Source organism: Chrysemys picta, chromosome 8, assembly GCF_011386835.1.
Source record: "Chrysemys picta bellii isolate R12L10 chromosome 8, ASM1138683v2, whole genome shotgun sequence".
Lineage (NCBI taxonomy): Eukaryota > Metazoa > Chordata > Testudines > Emydidae > Chrysemys > Chrysemys picta.
Genome location: NC_088798.1, coordinates 69240994 through 69258766, shown reverse-complemented (window position 1 = coordinate 69258766; position 17773 = coordinate 69240994). Strand labels below are relative to the sequence as shown.

The window sequence follows — 17773 nt, the reverse complement described above, 5'->3', positions numbered from 1 at the left end:
TGTATGCCTCAGTTTCCCTGTGTGCTGCACCAATACCTCGGTGGTGGGAATAGGGGTGTGTGACTTTGGCTAAGACCCTCTGGGGCAGGTGAGGCTACTCCAGCTGCCTGCATGTATGTTATGTCCAGTCCCTCTCCCAGGGCCGGCTCTGGCTTTTTTGCCGCCCCAGGCAAAAAAGCCGCCGCCCCCCCCCCCTTGCGGGGGCGGGGGGGAGAGGGCAGCCGGAGCCCTGGGGGGAGGGCGGCGAGCCTCGGCGGGGGCTCCGCTCTCCCCCCGGCGGCTGGGGGGAGGGGGGCCGGAGCCCTGGGAGGAGGGCGGTGAGCCCCGGCGCGGGCTCCACTCTCCCCCTGGCGGCCGGGGGGGAGGGGGGCCAGAGCCCTGGGAGGAGGGCGGTGAGCCCCGGCGGGGGCTCCGCTCTCCCCCCGGCGGGCAGAGCGCAGGGGGCAGGGCGGCGAGAGGGCGGCGAGCCCCAGCCAGGGCTCGCCGCTCTCCCCCCGGCAGCCGGGGGGAGGGCGCCGGGGGGGGAGGGCGGCCAGAGCGCCGGGGGGAGGGCGGCGAACCCGGCCATGGCCCCGCTCTCCCCGGGAGCCGGAGCGCCGCGCTGCCCCCCTCCAGGTGCCGCCCCAAGCACAAGCTTAGTGGGCTGGTGCCTGGAGCCGGCCCTGCGCTCTCCTAACCTTAGACCCAGGAGAGGGATGTAACCAGGTGACGACCAGGTGACTCTTTGCCCGGGAAGCGAGACAAAGACAGGGAGGAGGAGCAACAAGGGTGTCTGAGGTCGAGTCACTGGAAGCTGGCAGTCTGCTTAGGGGGACTGGAAGAAGGGGAGTCCAGGGCATCTGGCCCAGGACTCCCCAAGATGGACTTGGCTGAAAGTCACTGTTTTCTGTGCTAATGAGTTCTGCTCTACACTGTGTTCCTGTTGACTAATAAACCTTCTGTTTTAATGGCTGGCTGAGAGTAGGGTTGGGGTGCAGGGCCCTTTGGCTTCCCCAGGAGCCCCACCCAGGTGGACTCGCTGCAGGAAGCGCCCGGTGAGAAAGGAGACGCTGAATGCTCCGAGGTCAGATCCAGGAAAGTCGAAGCTGTGTAAGCTTCTTGCCCTGATGACAGTATGCTCAAAGAAAGGAGGCATGCTCCCCCACAGTCCTGACTGGCTTCATATGGAGTAGTTCCAGAGCATCGCCCAATGACTCCGTGACATGCCCCGACCCCTGTTAGAGCTCCTTATTCAGTGAACAGCTGAAACAGCAGCACAGAGTTAGATAGGAGCATTAGTGAGCATGCGGCCTGCACAGTTAAGTTGGCCATACAGACTATAAATATTGGTTTATCAATGCTATCAGTAAAAACCGGGATACATGACTGCACTGTGAATGTCACAGGTCACTAAATCCAGCTAAATCCAATCCAGTTCTCACAGACATTTCTCCCCTGTTATAAATGTTCCCTTGTAAATTTCAGCTGTCTATCCCAAAGTGTTTAGCCTGCAGAGGTGTTAAAGAAAACATTGCACTGAATTTTTGTTTTATACTGGCAAAAGTGCATTTCTGCACATTTCTCATAATCAAAACTTAGTTTTGGCTTAATCTTTCCCCAAAATTTCATCTTTGCACAGATAAGCAATAGCCCAATAAGCAAAAATTTTAGAAAATTCTGAGCAACTGAAAAACCGGGGGTTAGAATGGAAACATTTAGACATCCTTAACTGTAGGTGTCCCTGTTCTGACTATTATCAATTTGCCTCCCAGTCGGGCCTAAAGGCTCCAGTTGGACACTTAGAATCATAGAATCATAGAATATCAGGGTTGGAAGGGACCTCAGGAGGTCATCTAGTCCAACCCCCTGCTCAAAGCAGGATCAATCCCCAACTAAATCATCCCAGCCAGGGCTTTGTCAACTGACCTTAAAAAGCTCTAAGGAAGGAGATTCCACCACCTCCCTAGCTAACCTTCACCACCCTCCTAGTGAAATAGTTTTTCCTGATATCCAACCTAAACCTCCCCCACTGCAATTTGAGACCATTACTCCTTGTTCTGTCATCTGCTACCACTGAGAACAGTCTAGATCCATCCCCTTTGGCAGGGCCAGCTCTAGGTTTTAGGTCACCCCAAGCAAAAACATTTTTGGCTACCCCCCCACCCCACACTGGGCTCTCTCTTCCCCCCCCCCACCCCCTGCCGCCCCAACCCTGGGCTCCCCCCCACCAGTGATGACTCTGCCCGCTCCCCCCTCACCTCCAGCCGGTCCAGCGCTGGCAGGGTCGGGGTAAGCAGCGGGGCTCCCTGGCTGCGCCTCAGCCCAGGGTCCCTCCATCCAGGGTTTCCATCTCCAGGACCGGCGGGGACCCGGGAGGGCAGAGCCGGGGACCACCTCGGCAGGTGGCTGAGGAGCCAGGGCAGGGTAGCCCCAGAGGCAGCGGAGCCCCGGAGAGCGGGATGCGGGCCCGCACGATAGCGCCCCGCCCTCTATGGCCCCGCTGCTGCTGCTGCTTCTGGCCACCCTGCCACAGTCCCTGGGCGGCTTGGGCCTCTTCGCCCAGCCCCAGCTGCAGCGCTGGGGGGTGGCCGCCCTGCGGCACCTGCAGGCAGCTCCGTGTGCCCCGTGGGGTGTCCCCCAGCCTGAGTGTCCCCGGCTCGAAGCCTGCCCGGCCCAGCCACAAGGTGTGGGCGCTGCTCCCCCACGGCGCAAACCGCAGTGGTTACAGGGTGCCCCCCGCGCACAACACGCTGCTGCTGCCAGGGCCGGCTCTAGGCTTTTGCCGCTGGAAGGAAAAAAAAAATGGCCAGAATGCTGCCCTTGAAAATGTGCTGCCCAAAGCACGTGCTTGGTTTGCTTGTGCCTAGAGCCGGCCCTGCTCTTTGGAACCCCCTTTCAGGTAGTTGAAAGCAGCTATCAAATCCCCCTCATTCTTCTCTTCTGCAGATTAACAATCCCAGTTCCCTCAGCCTCTCCTCATAAATCATGTGCTCCAGCCCCCTAATAATTTTTGTTGCCCTCTGCTGGACTCGTTCCAATTTTTCCACATCCTTCTTGTAGTGTGGGGCCCAAAACTGGACACAGTACTCCAGATGAGGCCTCACCAATATTGAATAGAGGGGAATGATCACATCCTTCAATCTGCTGGCAAATCCCCTTCTTATACAGTCCAAAATGCCATTAGCCTCCTTGGCAACAAGGGCACACTGTTGACTCATATCCCAGCTTCTTGTCCACTGTAACCCCTAGGTCCTTTTTTTGCAAAACTGCTGCCTAGACATTCGGTCCCTAGTCTATAGCAGTGCATGGGATTCTTGCGTCCTAAGTGCAGGACTCTGCACTTTGTCCTTGTTGAACTTCATAAAATTTCTTTTGGCCCAATCCTCTAATTTCATAGACTATCAGGGTTAGAAGGGACCTCAGGAGGTCATCTAGTCCAACCCCCTGCTCAAAGATTGTAGAATAGAAGATGGCCCCTCCTGTGAAAAGCTGACAATCAGAAAGACACAGTGATACAGGCAAACTAGAAACAAGCACATGTCAAAAAAGCAGAGGGGGTGAGGAGTAGGAACTTTCTGTGCATGAAGGAGGCACTGTGGCTGAGTGACTGAGTTCAGCTCCCAGCAGTGCTGGGGCTGTGAGGCCATTGCCCTGAGTGTGGGTGACATCATTGTCCATGCGACTGCTGCTGCATCTGGATTAGTTTAGGGTTCATGGCAGCTGTGACCAGCATGGGGCTATCCCAAAATGCTGCAGGCTCCATGCATAGAAATGGGCACTAGCTCCTGGGTTGGGATTGAATCATAGAATCATAGAACCGGAAGGGACCTCACAAGGTCATTTAGTCCAGTCCCCTGCATTCAAGGCAGGACTAACGATTATCTAGACCAGGGGTTGGCAACCTTTCAGAAGTGGTGTGCCGAGTTTCATTTCTTCACTTTCATTTAAGGTTTCATGTGCCAGTAATACATTTTAACATTTTTAGAAAGTCTCTTTCTATAAGTCTATACTATATAACTAAACTATTGTTGTATGTAAAGTAAATAAGGTTTTTAAAATGTTTAAGAAGCTTCATTTAAAATTAAATTAAAATGCAGAGCCCCCCCGACCGGTGGCCAGGATCTGGGCAGTGTGAGTGCCACTGAAAATCAGCTTGCGTGCCGCTTTTGGCACGCTTGCCATAGATTGCCTACCGCTGATCTAGACCATCCCTGACAGGTGTTTGTCCAACCTGCTCTTAAAAATCCCCAATGATGGAGATTCCACCACCTCCCTAGGCAATTTATTCCAGTGCTTAACCACTCTGACAGTTAGGAAGTTTTTCCTAATGTCCACCTAAACCGCCCTTGCTGCAATTTAAGCCCATTGCTTCTTAGAATCATAGAATATCAGGGTTGGAAGGGACCTCAGGAGGTCATCTAGTCCAACCCCCTGCTCAAAGCAGAACCAATTCCCAACTAAATCATCCCAGCCAGGGCTTTGTCAAGCCTGACCTTAAAAACCTCTAAGGAAGGAGATTCCACCACCTCCCTAGGTAACCCATTCCAGTGCTTCACCACCCTCAGCCTCTCCTCATAAGTCATGTGCTCCAGCCCCCTAATCAGTTTTGTTGCCCTCCGCTGGACTCTTTCCAATTTTCCACATCCTTCATGTATTGTGGGGCCCAAAACTGGGACACAGTACTCCAGATGAGGCCTCACCAATGCCAAATAGAGGGGAATGATCACGTCCCTCAATCTGCTGGCAATGCCCCTACTTATACAACCCCAAATACCGTTAGCCTTCTTGGCAACAAGGGCACACTGTTGACTCATATCCAGCTTCTCGTCCACTGTAACCCCTAGGTCCTTTTCTGCAGAACTGCTGCCTAGCCATTCAGTCCCTAGTGTGGAGGAAAAATGGTTTAAAGCCTAAACTTTGGTCAATTGAACTGTATGTAGGGTCAGGTGAACTGTATGTGTGACCTGGAGGGAAGGGGGAAGGTAAAAGGAGAAGGGTAGAAAAAAAAACTATAGAAGCAGAAGTAACAGTTTGTAATTAATAGCTGCCCGGTGACAGAGCGAGAAACCGCAAAGGGTAAAACTAAAAAAAAAAAAGAAAAACTTGCTTTGCTTCATCTCTTATATGGATGTAAAATTTTAAGAACGTATATGTAATTTTGTGGTTTTATCCTATATAAGCTCTCGTATTTTATCCGTCGGGGGGGAGGGGGGTTCGGCAGCCTGGGCTGACTCCCCCATACATGCATGTTTGATTAATCAATAAAGGTGTCTCAGGCTGATCTGATTGAAAATCAATCATGTGGTCGATTTTCCACAACAATTTGGGGGCTCGTCTGGGATCCACAGAAGACTTTCCCAGACCGGAGGACCGCGGGCAATCTCCCACCAAATCCAAGGCCCATCTAAAAGGTAAAAAACCTTTTGAAATCTCTATCATGGGTTTCTGGTGGAGGATTTGCCTGTAGGCTCAGGGTTGGGTAAGTTGCACACTGGATCTGAACCTTTTTGCTGCCAGACATGCTTGACGCCCTTTTGTTTTTGTCTTGTTTCTTGTTTTGTTTTGGTTTGGTTTTGGTTCCCCGGGAAAAGCCATGGGTAAGTGGTTAGGTGTAAGTTGAAGTCCCCACCAAAGTAGACCTCGGTTGTAGGCCTCGCCTCGGCAGTTGTATTCCGGAAAGCTGAGAATTGTAAAAGGTAAAAATTGTGGGTTCGGGGCATGCGGTCGGAAACCTAGGACTTGTGAAATTAATTCACACAGTTGGTAATAGCAAGTTCAAATCCCACAAAACTCCAGAAAGATGGGGGTTGGCAAGTCCAAAGAAACTGCCGTCCCGCCAAAAGGCACACCAGGGTTTTATATGTACAAAAATTATAGTCCTTCTACTTGCAAGTTTCTAGTAAAATGAAATTGGTATACCAAAGATAATCCAAATTTGTAATTTCCCTTAGAAAAAAGCTTCAACCTTGACAAAATTGTGCACCTCAGAGGCGCACGTCTTGCCAACAAAGTCGAACAAGGTCAGTTTAATGCATATTTTTATTGGTGTAAGAAAACAGTAAAACGGTGCCATAAATCTCAAGTAGGGAGTCCCAAGGACTCCCAAAAAAGGTTAAAACCCAACTAAAAAAAACAAAAAGGAAATTAACTCTTTTCTGTAACCCCGCTGGCCAGCAAATATCTCTCTATCCATCTAGACCCCTTCAAAAGGTAAAGCTCCTTTGCAGTATCCCCTCCGCACCTCCTAACAATCTTATAAACCTGTTCCTAAAACGCAGGCAGTTTGCTGCTTCAGCACAGCCTATGCAAGCAGCTGCTGGAGCACCTCGCCCAGGAAGCTGCTGCCCAGCCCCCACCGGCCCCAAGGGCAAAAAATATTAAGCGCCTTAAGTATCCCTCAGACCGTATCTCCCCATACTAAAAAAATGTTCCCCTTGCGCCAATTCCCGGGCATTGGCACTTCGGGTCAGGAGACCTTGGTGTCTGTGCATGCACCTTGGTCTCCCACGGAATTGTATAATTGAATTAAAATTTTTTCCAAAAATAAAAAAAGACCCTGTTAAATTCCAAGAAAAATTAAAAACTGTCATGTATTAATATAACCCTACCTGGGCAAACTTAAACCTACTCCTAAGGAAAATCCTGCCCAGGAAAACATTAAATTGCCTTTATCAGGCAGCCCCTGCCCAGGAAAACATTAAATTGCCTTTATCAGGCAGCCCGGTGGCCCATGGAGGACCAGAGGCCACGACCAGAACACAATAAATAGAATAAAAAACAGGCTGTGAAAAGCAGTTCTCACAGTCTGCCCACAAAAAACAAATTAAGCCAAAATTAGCACCTGTAAACAAAGTAAAAATAAAAATTTAAATAAAACCCAACACTATCACCGCCACATTAAAACTAAGTTAATGTCCCTACTACCCTGGCCGCTCCACAAGCGGTAGGGGTGGACAATGTTCTTGTGTCCCACCCCGTCTCTTTATCTCTGACTGTTTTTGTCGGTCCTCTATCTAACTGTCATGTTTTCCTCCTCAGTCCTTGTTTACCGGTTAACCTTTTGGGAAAAAACGTGCTGTGTAAATTAAATTGTATAATCTGCTGTACCCCAGATGGTGTGTATCTGAACGTGCCTGGTCCCGCTCACAATAAGGTCCTGGCAATTTACAAAAAAACCCGACCCCAGCCCTTCCTCGTTGCAACAGAAACTGCTGGTTAAGGTCTCTCCCTCCCTGTGGGCCTTCTGAGCCGATCATGCCAACCAGGTTGGGTGCACTGGGTCTGCCCAACCCATTAAAATTCGCCTAAACCCAGCAAAACCCCTTCCCAAGGTGCAGCAGTATCCTCCATCAAAACAGGCAAAAAAAAAAATCCAACCTGTTATTACTGTTGCCTGCCCTAAAGGGCTCAAGGGGACAACAATGGTCCGTCGCCCGGTGTGCTTGGCACCAATAAAGACACCGAGGGGAGAAAGCAAGCCAAGTTTATTTCAGAGCTCTGAAATGGCACTAGGAGACCAGCATGTCTCAAATCCAGTGCAACAAATACAAACAACTTTTACCTTTTATACTCCAAACTGTTTACATACATCTCTTTGTTTGGCTGTTCCCCCTTACCCCTCCCTTCCAGACAACTGTTACAATAAGCTCTACATAAGCTTGTGAGAAAACTTTCTCAATCTTTGCGACCTTGAGTTAGACGCCTGCAAACTAACTACCCCGCTTCTTATCTCTATTATTTCTGCTAGTGTGAGTGAAACTGCAGCCATTTGCTAAAAAGCTGACATTACATTTCTGCTTCAACCTACTTCAGAGCATGTAAACAGTTAGCATAGAAGTAGGTGAGAGTTCCCAAGATGGAGTTTGGGGGTTCAGATAGGCCCAGAGCAAAAGAGCTTCATCGGCACTTGTGGCCTTCCACTCTCCCGAGTTACCTGGTAGCTATGCCTAGTGGACCCCAACATTACCTCCTGCATTTAGCAAGGAGTCATTATTCCTATAGTCAGTAAGTGTAACTCCCCCATTTTATAGTGTTGTTAATGCGGCTGTTCTCCCTATCTTTCCACTTCTTGTAAGCTTCTTTTTTGTGTTAAAATCAGCAAGGATTTCACTGTTAAGCCAACCTGGTCGCCTGCCATATTTACTATTCTTTCTACACATCGGGATTTTTTTTCCTGCAACCTCAATAAGGATTCTTTAAAATACAGCCAGCTCTCCTGGACTCCTTTGCCCCTCATGTTATTCTCCCAGGGTATCCTGCCCATCAGCTCCCTGAGGGAGTCAAAGTCTGCTTTTTTGAAGTCGTATTCTGCTGCTCTCCTTTCTTCCTTGTGTCAGGATCCTGAACTCGACCATCTCATGGTCACTGCCTCCCAGGTTCCCATCCACTTTTGCTTCCCCTACTAATTCTTCCCAGGTCAAGAAGAGCTCTGCCCCTTGTTGGTTCCTCCAGCACCTGCACCAGGAAATTGTCCCCTACACTTTCCAAAAACTTCCTGGATTGTCTGTGCACCACTGTATTGCTCTCCCAGCAGATATCAGGGTGTGTAGCAGTGCGCGGACTCACCCGGCGGCACCTCCTGCTGGTCTTCTTGGGAATTAGCTCATCCAGCTGTTGGAGCGCCCTCTGCAGGCCGGTGATCCGCCTTGCCACTGGCCTGGGTCCTTCCCAGGACCCCGGTGCCCCTTTCTCTGGGTGCTGCCCCCTGGCAGTACCCCTTTCTCTTTGGGTCTCCCCTCCCCAGGGAACCCCCACCCACTATCCCTACCTCGCCTCAGAATAAGGCCACTGCCAGTCAGCAACTAGCCCCCGCAGGACAGACTGCAGTATAAGCCAGTCATCATCGGCAAGGTTGGGTTTGGGCCTGCTGCTTTTGCCTATCCCTGGGCTGCCCTCTGCAACCCCCAGTACCTATTGGCCTTATGCTAGGCCGCAGCCTGGGGCTTTCAAGGCTGGAGCTCCACAACTCCTCTGCCTTTCCCCAGCCCTGCTCCACTCAGATACCCTGTCTCTAGCTCCCTGCAGCCAGGCCCTTCTCTTTCTGAATGCAGAGGGAGAGTACCCTGGGCCTCTGGCTCACAGCCTTTTATAGGGACCAGCTGGGCCTGATTGAGGCATGGCCCAGCTGCAGCCGCTTCCCCAATCAGTCCAGCTTTTCCCTGCCACAGCCCTCTCTCCGGCTGTTTTAAGCCCTTCAGGGCAGGAGCGGGTGACCACCCCGCTACATGGTGATGGAAGTCTCCCATGAGAACCAGGGCCAGTGATCTAGTAACTTCTGTTAGTTGCCGGAAGAAAGCCTTGTCCACCTCATTCCCACCAGACACTGGTCTGGTGGTCTATAGCAGACTCCCACCATGACATCACTCTTGTTGCTCAGACTTCTAAATTTAATCCAGAGACTCTCAGGTTTTTCTGCAGTTTCAGTCATACTGATCTCTTACATACAATGCAACTCCCCCACCTTTTCTGCCCTGCCTGTTCTTCCTGAACAGTTTATATCCATCCATGACAGTACACTTTAGCAAAGCTTTTGATACTGTCTCCCACAGTATTCTTGCCACCAAGTTAAAGAAGTATGGGCTGGATGAATGGACTGTAAGGTGGATAGAAAGCTGGCTAGATCGTCGGGCTCAACGGGTAGTGATCAATGGCTCCATGTCTAGTTGGCAGCCGGTTTCAAGCGGAGTGCCCCAAGGGTCGGTCCTGGGGCCGGCTTTGTTTAATATCTTTATTAATGATCTGGAGGATGGTGTGGACTGCACTCTCAGCAAGTTTGCAGATGACACTAAACTAGGAGGCGTGGTAGATACACTAGAGGGTAGGGATCGGATACAGAGGGACCTAGACAAATTAGAGGATTGGGCAGAAAAAAACCTGATGAGGTTCAACAAGGACAAGTGCAAAGTCCTGCACTTAGGACGGAAGAATCCCATGCACTGCTACAGACTAGGGACCGAATGGCTAGGTAGCAGTTCTGCTGAAAAGGACCTAGGGGTCACAGTGGACGAGAAGCTGGATATGAGTCAACAGTGTGCTCTTGTTGCCAAGAAGGCTAACGGCATTTTGGGCTGTATAAGTAGGGGCATTGCCAGCAGATCGAGGAACGTGATCGTTCCCCTTTATTCGACATTGGTGAGGCCTCATCTGGAATACTGTGTCCAGTTTTGGGCCCCACACTACAAGAAGGATGTGGAAAAATTGGAAAGAGTCCAGCGGAAGGCAACAAAAATGATTAGGGGTCTGGAGCACATGACTTATGAGGAGAGGCTGAGAGAACTGGGATTGTTTAGTCTCCAGAAGAGAAGAATGAGGGGGGATTTGATAGCAGCCTTCAACTACCTGAAGGGGGGTTCCAAAGAGGATGGAGCTTGGCTGTTCTCAGTGGTGGCAGATGACAGAACAAGGAGCAATGGTCTCAAGTTGCGGTGGGGGAGGTCCAGGTTGGATATCAGGAAAAACTATTTCACTAGGAGGGTGGTGAAACACTGGAATGCGTTACCTAGGGAGGTGGTGGAGTCTCCTTCCTTGGAGGTTTTTAAGGCCCGGCTTGACAAAGCCCTGGCTGGGATGATTTAGCTGGGAATTGGTCCTGCTTTGAGCAGGGGGTTGGACTAGATGACCTCTTGAGGTCCCTTCCAACTCTGATATTCTATGATTCTATGATTCTACTCCAGGCATGTGAGTTATCCCACCAAGTCTCTGTTATTCCAATCACATCATAGTTCCTTAACTGTGCCAGGACTTCCAGTTCTCCCTGCTTGTTTCCCAGGCTTCTTGCATTCAGGCACTTAAGATAACTCGCCGATCGTCCCACTTTCTCAGTATGAGACAGGAGTCCTCCCCTCTTGCTCTCTCCTGCTCGTGCTTCCTCCCAGTACCCCATTTCCTCACTTACCTCAGGGCTTTGGTTTCCTTCCCCCGATGAACCTAGTTTAAAGTAAGTCCCCCTCACTAGGTTAGCCAGCCTGCTTGTGAAATTGTTCTTTCCTCTCTTCGTTAGGTGGAGCCCATCTTTGCCTAGCACTCCTCCTTCTTGGAATGCCATCCCTGGTAAAAGAATACAAAGCCTTCTCTCCGACACCAGCTGCGTAGCCATTCGTTGACTTCCATGATTCGACCGTCTCTACCCGGGCCTTTTCCTTGCACAGGGAGGATGAACGAGAACACCACTTGCGCCTCAAACTCCTTTATACTTCTTTCCAGTGCCATGTAGTCTGCAGTGATCCGCTCAAGGTCATTCTTGGCAGTATCATTGGTGCCCACGTGGAGAAGCAGGAAGGGGTAGCGATCCGAGGGCTTGGTGAGTCTTGGCAGTCTCTCGGTCACATCGTGAATCCTAGCTCCTGGCAAGCAGCACACTTCTCGGTTTTCCTGGTCGGGGCGGCAGATAGATGACTCAGTCCCCCTGAGGAGGGAGTCCCTGACCACCACCACCTGCCTCCTTCTCTTGGGAGTGGTGGTCATGGAACCCCCATCCCTAGGACAGTGCATGTCATGCCTTCCAATCGGTGGAGTCTCCTTCTGCTCCCTTCCCTCAGATGTATCATCTAGTCCACGCTCTGCATTAGTACCTGTGGAGAGAACATGAAAACAGTTGCTCGCCTGTATCTGCATTGCTGGTACATGGACGTTCCTCTTCCTTCTACTGGAAGTCACATACTGCCAAATTTCTTCACCATCCTTCTGTCCCAGCTGTGCAGCCTGCTCTGATTCTTCATAAAGTTGTGCCTGTAGAAGCATATTCTGAAGTCTGTCCAGGAAATCTTCATTTTCTCTTATGCAACGCAGGGTCGATACTTGTTTCTCCAGACCTCAAACCTTCTCTTCCAATACGGAGACCAGCTTGCACTTTTGTACAGACAAAGTCGCTTCTGTCCTGTGGAAGAAAGGCAAACATGGCACATCCTGTGCAGGTAACAACAGCTGAACGCTCACCATCCATATTTCCTTCCTTCTAAGAGCTTCCTCAGCTGTTGTAGTAACTACTCAGAGAAACCTGTAAGATGAAAGCGTCAGTGCGCTCTCCCCAGGCGAACTCCCAGGCAAACTCCCTCTGTTAGCCTCCGCTGTTCACCGCTCAGCTGGTTCGCTGCTGACTGCCTTTTTATAACAGAATGAAGGCAGTGAGTTTATCCCTGTGCCCCTCATTGCCATTGCTTGGAAGCCCAGAGCCAGCACTTCTCCCATCAGTGGGAATGGTTGGTTGCCATGGTCCAAGTGGGTGGCAATGGAAGCCAGGCCTGGAAAGGGGTTACTGGAAGGCCAGTTTACTGGTAATTTAGGGAAATGTTATTATAACTGCTCCCCACTAACTCTATCATGGCTGCACCTGGTGGTTGCCCTCACAGGTAACTGAGGCTCACTGATTGTCTGTGACAGGTGACATGGGGGAGGAGGACTGAAGCACTGGACTCTTGCAATTCAAGAGAGTTACACAGCTCTGCAAAAGCACCTCAATCCTGATCTACATCCCGCCTCACTCCCTGCTATTCTGGTCTTGGGTATCTCCCAATCCCAGCTCTGCTAACACACCTCAATCCAACTTGTGCATCATTTCCCACTAGTCAAGCCATGTGGCCATACACTGTTCTGCAGCAACCTTTGGTATTCAAGGCTCAGGCCTTGACAAAGAATCACAGAATTTACATCAGCCACGGGTATTCCTGTCCTAGCTCCCTACAACTATGCCAATATAGCTCCCACAAAACAAACAGCTCTCATGCAGTTGGCTCAATTATCGTCCCTCTTTTGCCCCCTACCATGACACCATCCCTGAACCTGGCTCTGCCATTTCCATGGGGGGGAGGGGGGAGGGAAGGAAGGGGCTGCTGTGAGGGCTGAGAGCTATGTACAGAGGACCTCACCAAGAGTGAGAACGGGTCCTTACATTGACTGTCCTTACTTTGCTCGTATTCTGTCCGCAGCTGTCAAGTGCCCAGCGCTGGCCACCCCGGGCAGGGGCCAGTTAAACTGCACTCACTGGCATGGAGACTTCACGTATAACTCCACCTGCACCTTCTCCTGCGAGATGGGATTTGTGCGGAATGGATCGGAGACACTGGCGTGCACAGCCCTGGGACAATGGACAGTGCGTCCCCCACTCTGTGAAGGTAGAGACACACCATTAACTGTGGGGTGTGCAGAGAATCCATGGTGGAGCTGGTGTGATATGAGATGTCCTTTCCATAGGAGCCCAGATCTCTGCCCATTCTGGGGAGGAGAGCTATTTTGTATGATGGCTTGGGAGCCAGGGGACTAGATCCTTCGATACGGGACACATGTGCAATGCAAAGCTGTGTAATAGGGAGAAAATGGACCTTCATCGCCATTGCCCTGCCCCTTGGGCAGCCATTTACACCAGTGTCAACTGTCTGCCCCACAACCCCTGGCACTACTGTCCCCTGGCTCCTCTTCCTGTCACCTTCCCCCAAACACAGCCAGACACCTGCCTCCTGGCACCCCACTAACCTGGTTATTCGGTAACCATCAGTCCCTGTCATGGTACCCTCCCTTCAGACAGTTCTCCCTCTGGCACTACACCCCCAGCTTCTAGCTATTCAACTCATGATAACACCTCATCCCCCTGAGGCATTAACACTCCAGCACCTCATTCCAGACAGCATTGTTCCACCCAGTGTCCAAGACATGCCACTCCCAGGGTCTGAAAACTGCAGCAATGCATCACTTAACACATAGCAATGTAGAGCTGGAAGGGACCTCAAGAGGTCTTCAAGTCCAGCCCCCTGCACTGAGGCAGGACCAAGTAAAACTAGACCACCCCTGACAAGTGTTTGTCCAACCTATTCTTTAAAATCTCCACTAATGGGGATTCCACAAACTCCCTTGGTTACCTGTTTCAGAGTTTAACTATCCTTATTGTTAGAAAAATTTTCCTAATATCGAACCTAAATTGCTGTTGCTGCAGATTAAGACCATTACTTCTTTTCCTATCTTCAGCGGACATGGAGAACAATTGATCACTGTCTTCTTTATAACAACCCTTAACACAATTGAAGACCGTTATTAGATATCCCCTCTTCTTTTCTCAAGACTAAATATGCCCAGTTTTTTTAACCTTTCCTCAGAGGCCAGGTTTTCTAAACATTTGATAATTTGTGTTGCTTTTCTCTGGACTCTCTCCAGTTTGTCCACATCTTTCTTAAAGTGTGGCACCCAGAACTGCACACAGTACTCCTTCTGAGGCCTCAGCAGTGCAAAGTAAAGCGGGACATTTATCTCCCATATCTTACATACAACACACCTGTTAGTACACCCCAGAATGATATTAGCCTTTTTTGCAGCTGCATCACATTGTTGATTCATATCCAATTTGTGATCCACTAAAATCCCTTTTCAGCAATGCTACCACCTGGCCACTTATTCCCCATTTTGTAGTTATGCATTTCAATTTTCTTTCCTAAGTGAAGTACTTTGCTCTTGTCTTTACTGAATTTTATCTTGTTGATTTCAGACCAGTTCTCCAATTTGACAAGGTAGTTTTGAATTCTAATTCTGTCCTCCAAAGTGCTTGCACTCCCTCCTAGCTTGGTGTCATCTGCAAATTTTATAAGCATCGTCTCCACTCTATTCTCCAAGTCATTAATGAAAATATTGAATAGTACTGGACCCAGGACTGACCCCTGTGGCACTCCACTAGATACACCCTCCCAGTTTCAAACAAACCAGTGTAACTACTCTCTGAGTGTGGTTTTTCAAGAGGTTGTGCACCCACCTGCTAGAAATTAAATCTAGACTACATTTCCCTAGTTTGCTTATGGGAATGTCATGTGGAGCATGATGCCTCTGGCATCACATCCCCCAGCACCCTTTGCCCCCAATACCTAACCTCATGTACCCATGCTTCCATGGCACTTCACACACACACCCATTAGCTAATTCCCCTGGCACTTCACCTCACAGCAACAAAGGACCATCCCCTGCCACATCCAGATTTTTACTTATAAAGTTATGCTTTGCTATTCCAGCTGTCAAGTGCCCAGTGCTGGATTCCCCGGGCAGGGGCCGATTAAACTGTACTCATTGGCATGGAGACTTCACGTATAACTCCACCTGTGCCTTTTCCTGTGAGACGGGGTTTGTGTGGAATGGATCGGAGACACTGGAGTGTACGGCCCTGGGACAATGGACAGGGCATCCCCCGCGCTGTGAAGGTACAGTAGAGGCTATACACTGCAGGACTGGCTTGGGAAGCTGCTTCTGCTCACATGGTAGGAAGCACTGTGGCCTTAGAATGTCTGAACTTACAGAACTGAAAAGCAAATCAAGGAAATGTTAAATGCAGGATTTAGAGCCCCTGTGAACACTCACAAGGAAACTCTGTAGCTGCTGTGATAATGTAATCTAAGGTCAGGATTTCCAGTGCTGTGAGCTGTTCAGATGTCGTGGAGCAATCAGTACAGACTAATGGAGGTCTTCAGAGTACCTATGTAACCCTTCTGCCCATCTAAGTTGGCAGCAACAAGGGCCGGGTTCTGTATCTAGGGGTTCCGTTTCAATAACGCAATGCAAAACCGGTTCGAGCCCCCACCCAGTGACCTGGGACAATTACATACCACCCCCTGGGTGCCTCTAAGAGGCAATACTTCCTCTTTCGCAAGCACGGAGTCTGAGTGTAACAGAAAATGTTTAATAACATGAGGTAAACGACATCAGCATTAAATTGGAAAAACACCACAAACAGGATTCATAACACAAACCATGAGCCCACCCCAGCAAATTGGGCTGTGTCCTTTCCCTTTGGTTCTTGAATCCAGCAACCCAAAAATCACCCAGAGTCCCCAAAGTCCAACACCCCTGAAGTCTCTTGGGTCCAGCAACCACCCAAAGTCCCAAAAGTCCAACAGACCCCAAAGTCTCTGTCCCTGGTCAGTGCAGCCCCAGAGCAAAAGGGGGGGCATGCAGGGTGTTAAGGGGCACCTTACGTGATCCAAGGCCAGCTGGCCGGCTCTCTGTGGGGTTCCGCCACAGCCTTCACCACGAGCCAGTCCACTTCCTGCCATCCCACAAACTGCTCCGCTTACAAACTGCTCCGCTCCGCTCACTGACCTGTGAGCCGCTCCAGCCATCTCCGCAAACAGCTCTGCTCACTGTGTCTTGGGCCGCTCCAACCGGCCCCACAAGGCTCCGCACCGCTCGCTGCTCCTCCAGTTGTCCCCACAAATTGCTCCACCAGCTGCTTAGCAATATAGCTTCAGGCTCCCCCACTAGTTAACACAGCACTCAGTGATCTCAGCTCTTAATAACTTTAGCTCTTTTGTGATTTCAGCTCTTAGCCATTTCAGCTCATAGTAGGGGAGCCCCAGTGCTAGTGCACCATTGGCCCAAAGTGAATTCAGCTCAGCAGCCTGTAACTAGACTCCTAATGGAATCAAAGTTAGCTCTGACATTTAACAATGGAGAGAGAAGGTAGCACAATTGGTGTTTCAAACCCTCAGAGTGGGCCCATACCATTGGGTACAAATACCTATCCCCATCCTCTCACCATTCACTGGGTTTTGTAACCCATGCCCCTTGTCAAGCAAGTGCTACTTAGGTAATGGTGAAGGACTCACTTAGTCCTTCTGTCATACAACAGATCCACTGGCCTTGATTCACAGAATCAGGGTAACAAAACTTTATTCTTCCTGCCCCAATAACAGAGAAAACTGGGGATCCCACACCAGCCAAAGTAACCACTTTGAGTTACTGTTGTTTCATGCCAGGCGAGTGGGTGTGCCTATGCAAACAAGATCAGCCCCTGGAGTTCTTTTCCACATTCGCCATAATTCACCACCAGATGTCAGGGTAGCGCTCATCCTGACTCTGCTTACATTCTCCCCCCAGCCGAGAATTTGTCGTCCCGACAAATCACACTCCCTATTATACCAACTCACTGGTTCCCTCCAAAGGGCCTCAGATAGCCCACTTTAGCTTCCACAAGCCTGTGTGCTAAACATATTGGTTCCTCACTAGTCACCCCAGGTGCATCATAAGTCAACCGTTTTACTGGCCTTATTACCCTGTCTCGTCTATTGAGAATCTCTGTTGCCGTGGTAGGGGGGACAGCCTCTTGAATGACAGATGGAGAGGTTTCCTTTGAGGGCCCCTCGGCTACTGGCATAGGCCCCTGCATTTCTAGTTCTAACAGTGGAGGGTCCAAGGTGCCCAGGACATCCTCCACCTGTATGTCTCCACTGTCCAATAACCTGTGTGTGTCATCACATGGGGGTCCCACCAGTGGCTCAGGGGTGTCAGGAATGGGCCTAAATACTTCTGCCATGGGGTTTAGGGCAGAAGAGGAGGAGCTCTCTTTTGATTCAGCTGATCGAGACTGAAATTTTGTCTCCAACCCAGGATACACCATGGTTGTGTCTTCCCCCTCAGACTCACTCTCAGATATGCTGCATAGGGGTAGGTTAGCTGCAGGGGGCTGGCTGTCCACGTTGGAGGGCAGCTTTAGTCCAGCTCCTTCGTTCTGCCCGGTTGCCCTGTTGTGGCCGATCTCATAAGGGGTGCCTACCAATTCTCCCACAGGGAGCAAAAGGTTTCTATGCATTGTCTTTGTCTGCCCTGGACCCTCTTCATGTTTGATCTTGTAGACCGGCAGGTCTCCTAGCTTTTCCATCACCAAATAAGGTATTGCCTTCCATCTGTCAGCTATCTTGTGTTTGCCAGCAATACCCAAATTTCGCAGCAGGACTCTGTCCCCCGGCTGGAGCTCTTGCAAACGTACCCTAGCATCATATCGATGTTTGTTGCGGTCTGCGTTCTTCCGAGCCGCAGATGTAGCTAAGTG

General features: G+C 50.3%; 1 protein-coding gene across 10 annotated transcripts in view; it reads left to right on the top strand.

Annotated features, from left to right (window-relative positions):
* The window catches only part of LOC101940163 (P-selectin-like), a 79549-nt gene that overhangs the window by 27788 nt on the left and 33988 nt on the right, over window positions 1-17773 (top strand). For all 10 annotated transcript variants that reach the window (XM_065555744.1, XM_065555746.1, XM_065555741.1 and 7 more), the window contains 2 exons: window positions 12903-13088; window positions 14964-15149. In XM_065555744.1, the coding sequence (XP_065411816.1) occupies window positions 12903-13088; window positions 14964-15149 (372 nt within the window). The remainder of the gene's footprint in view (window positions 1-12902; window positions 13089-14963; window positions 15150-17773) is intronic.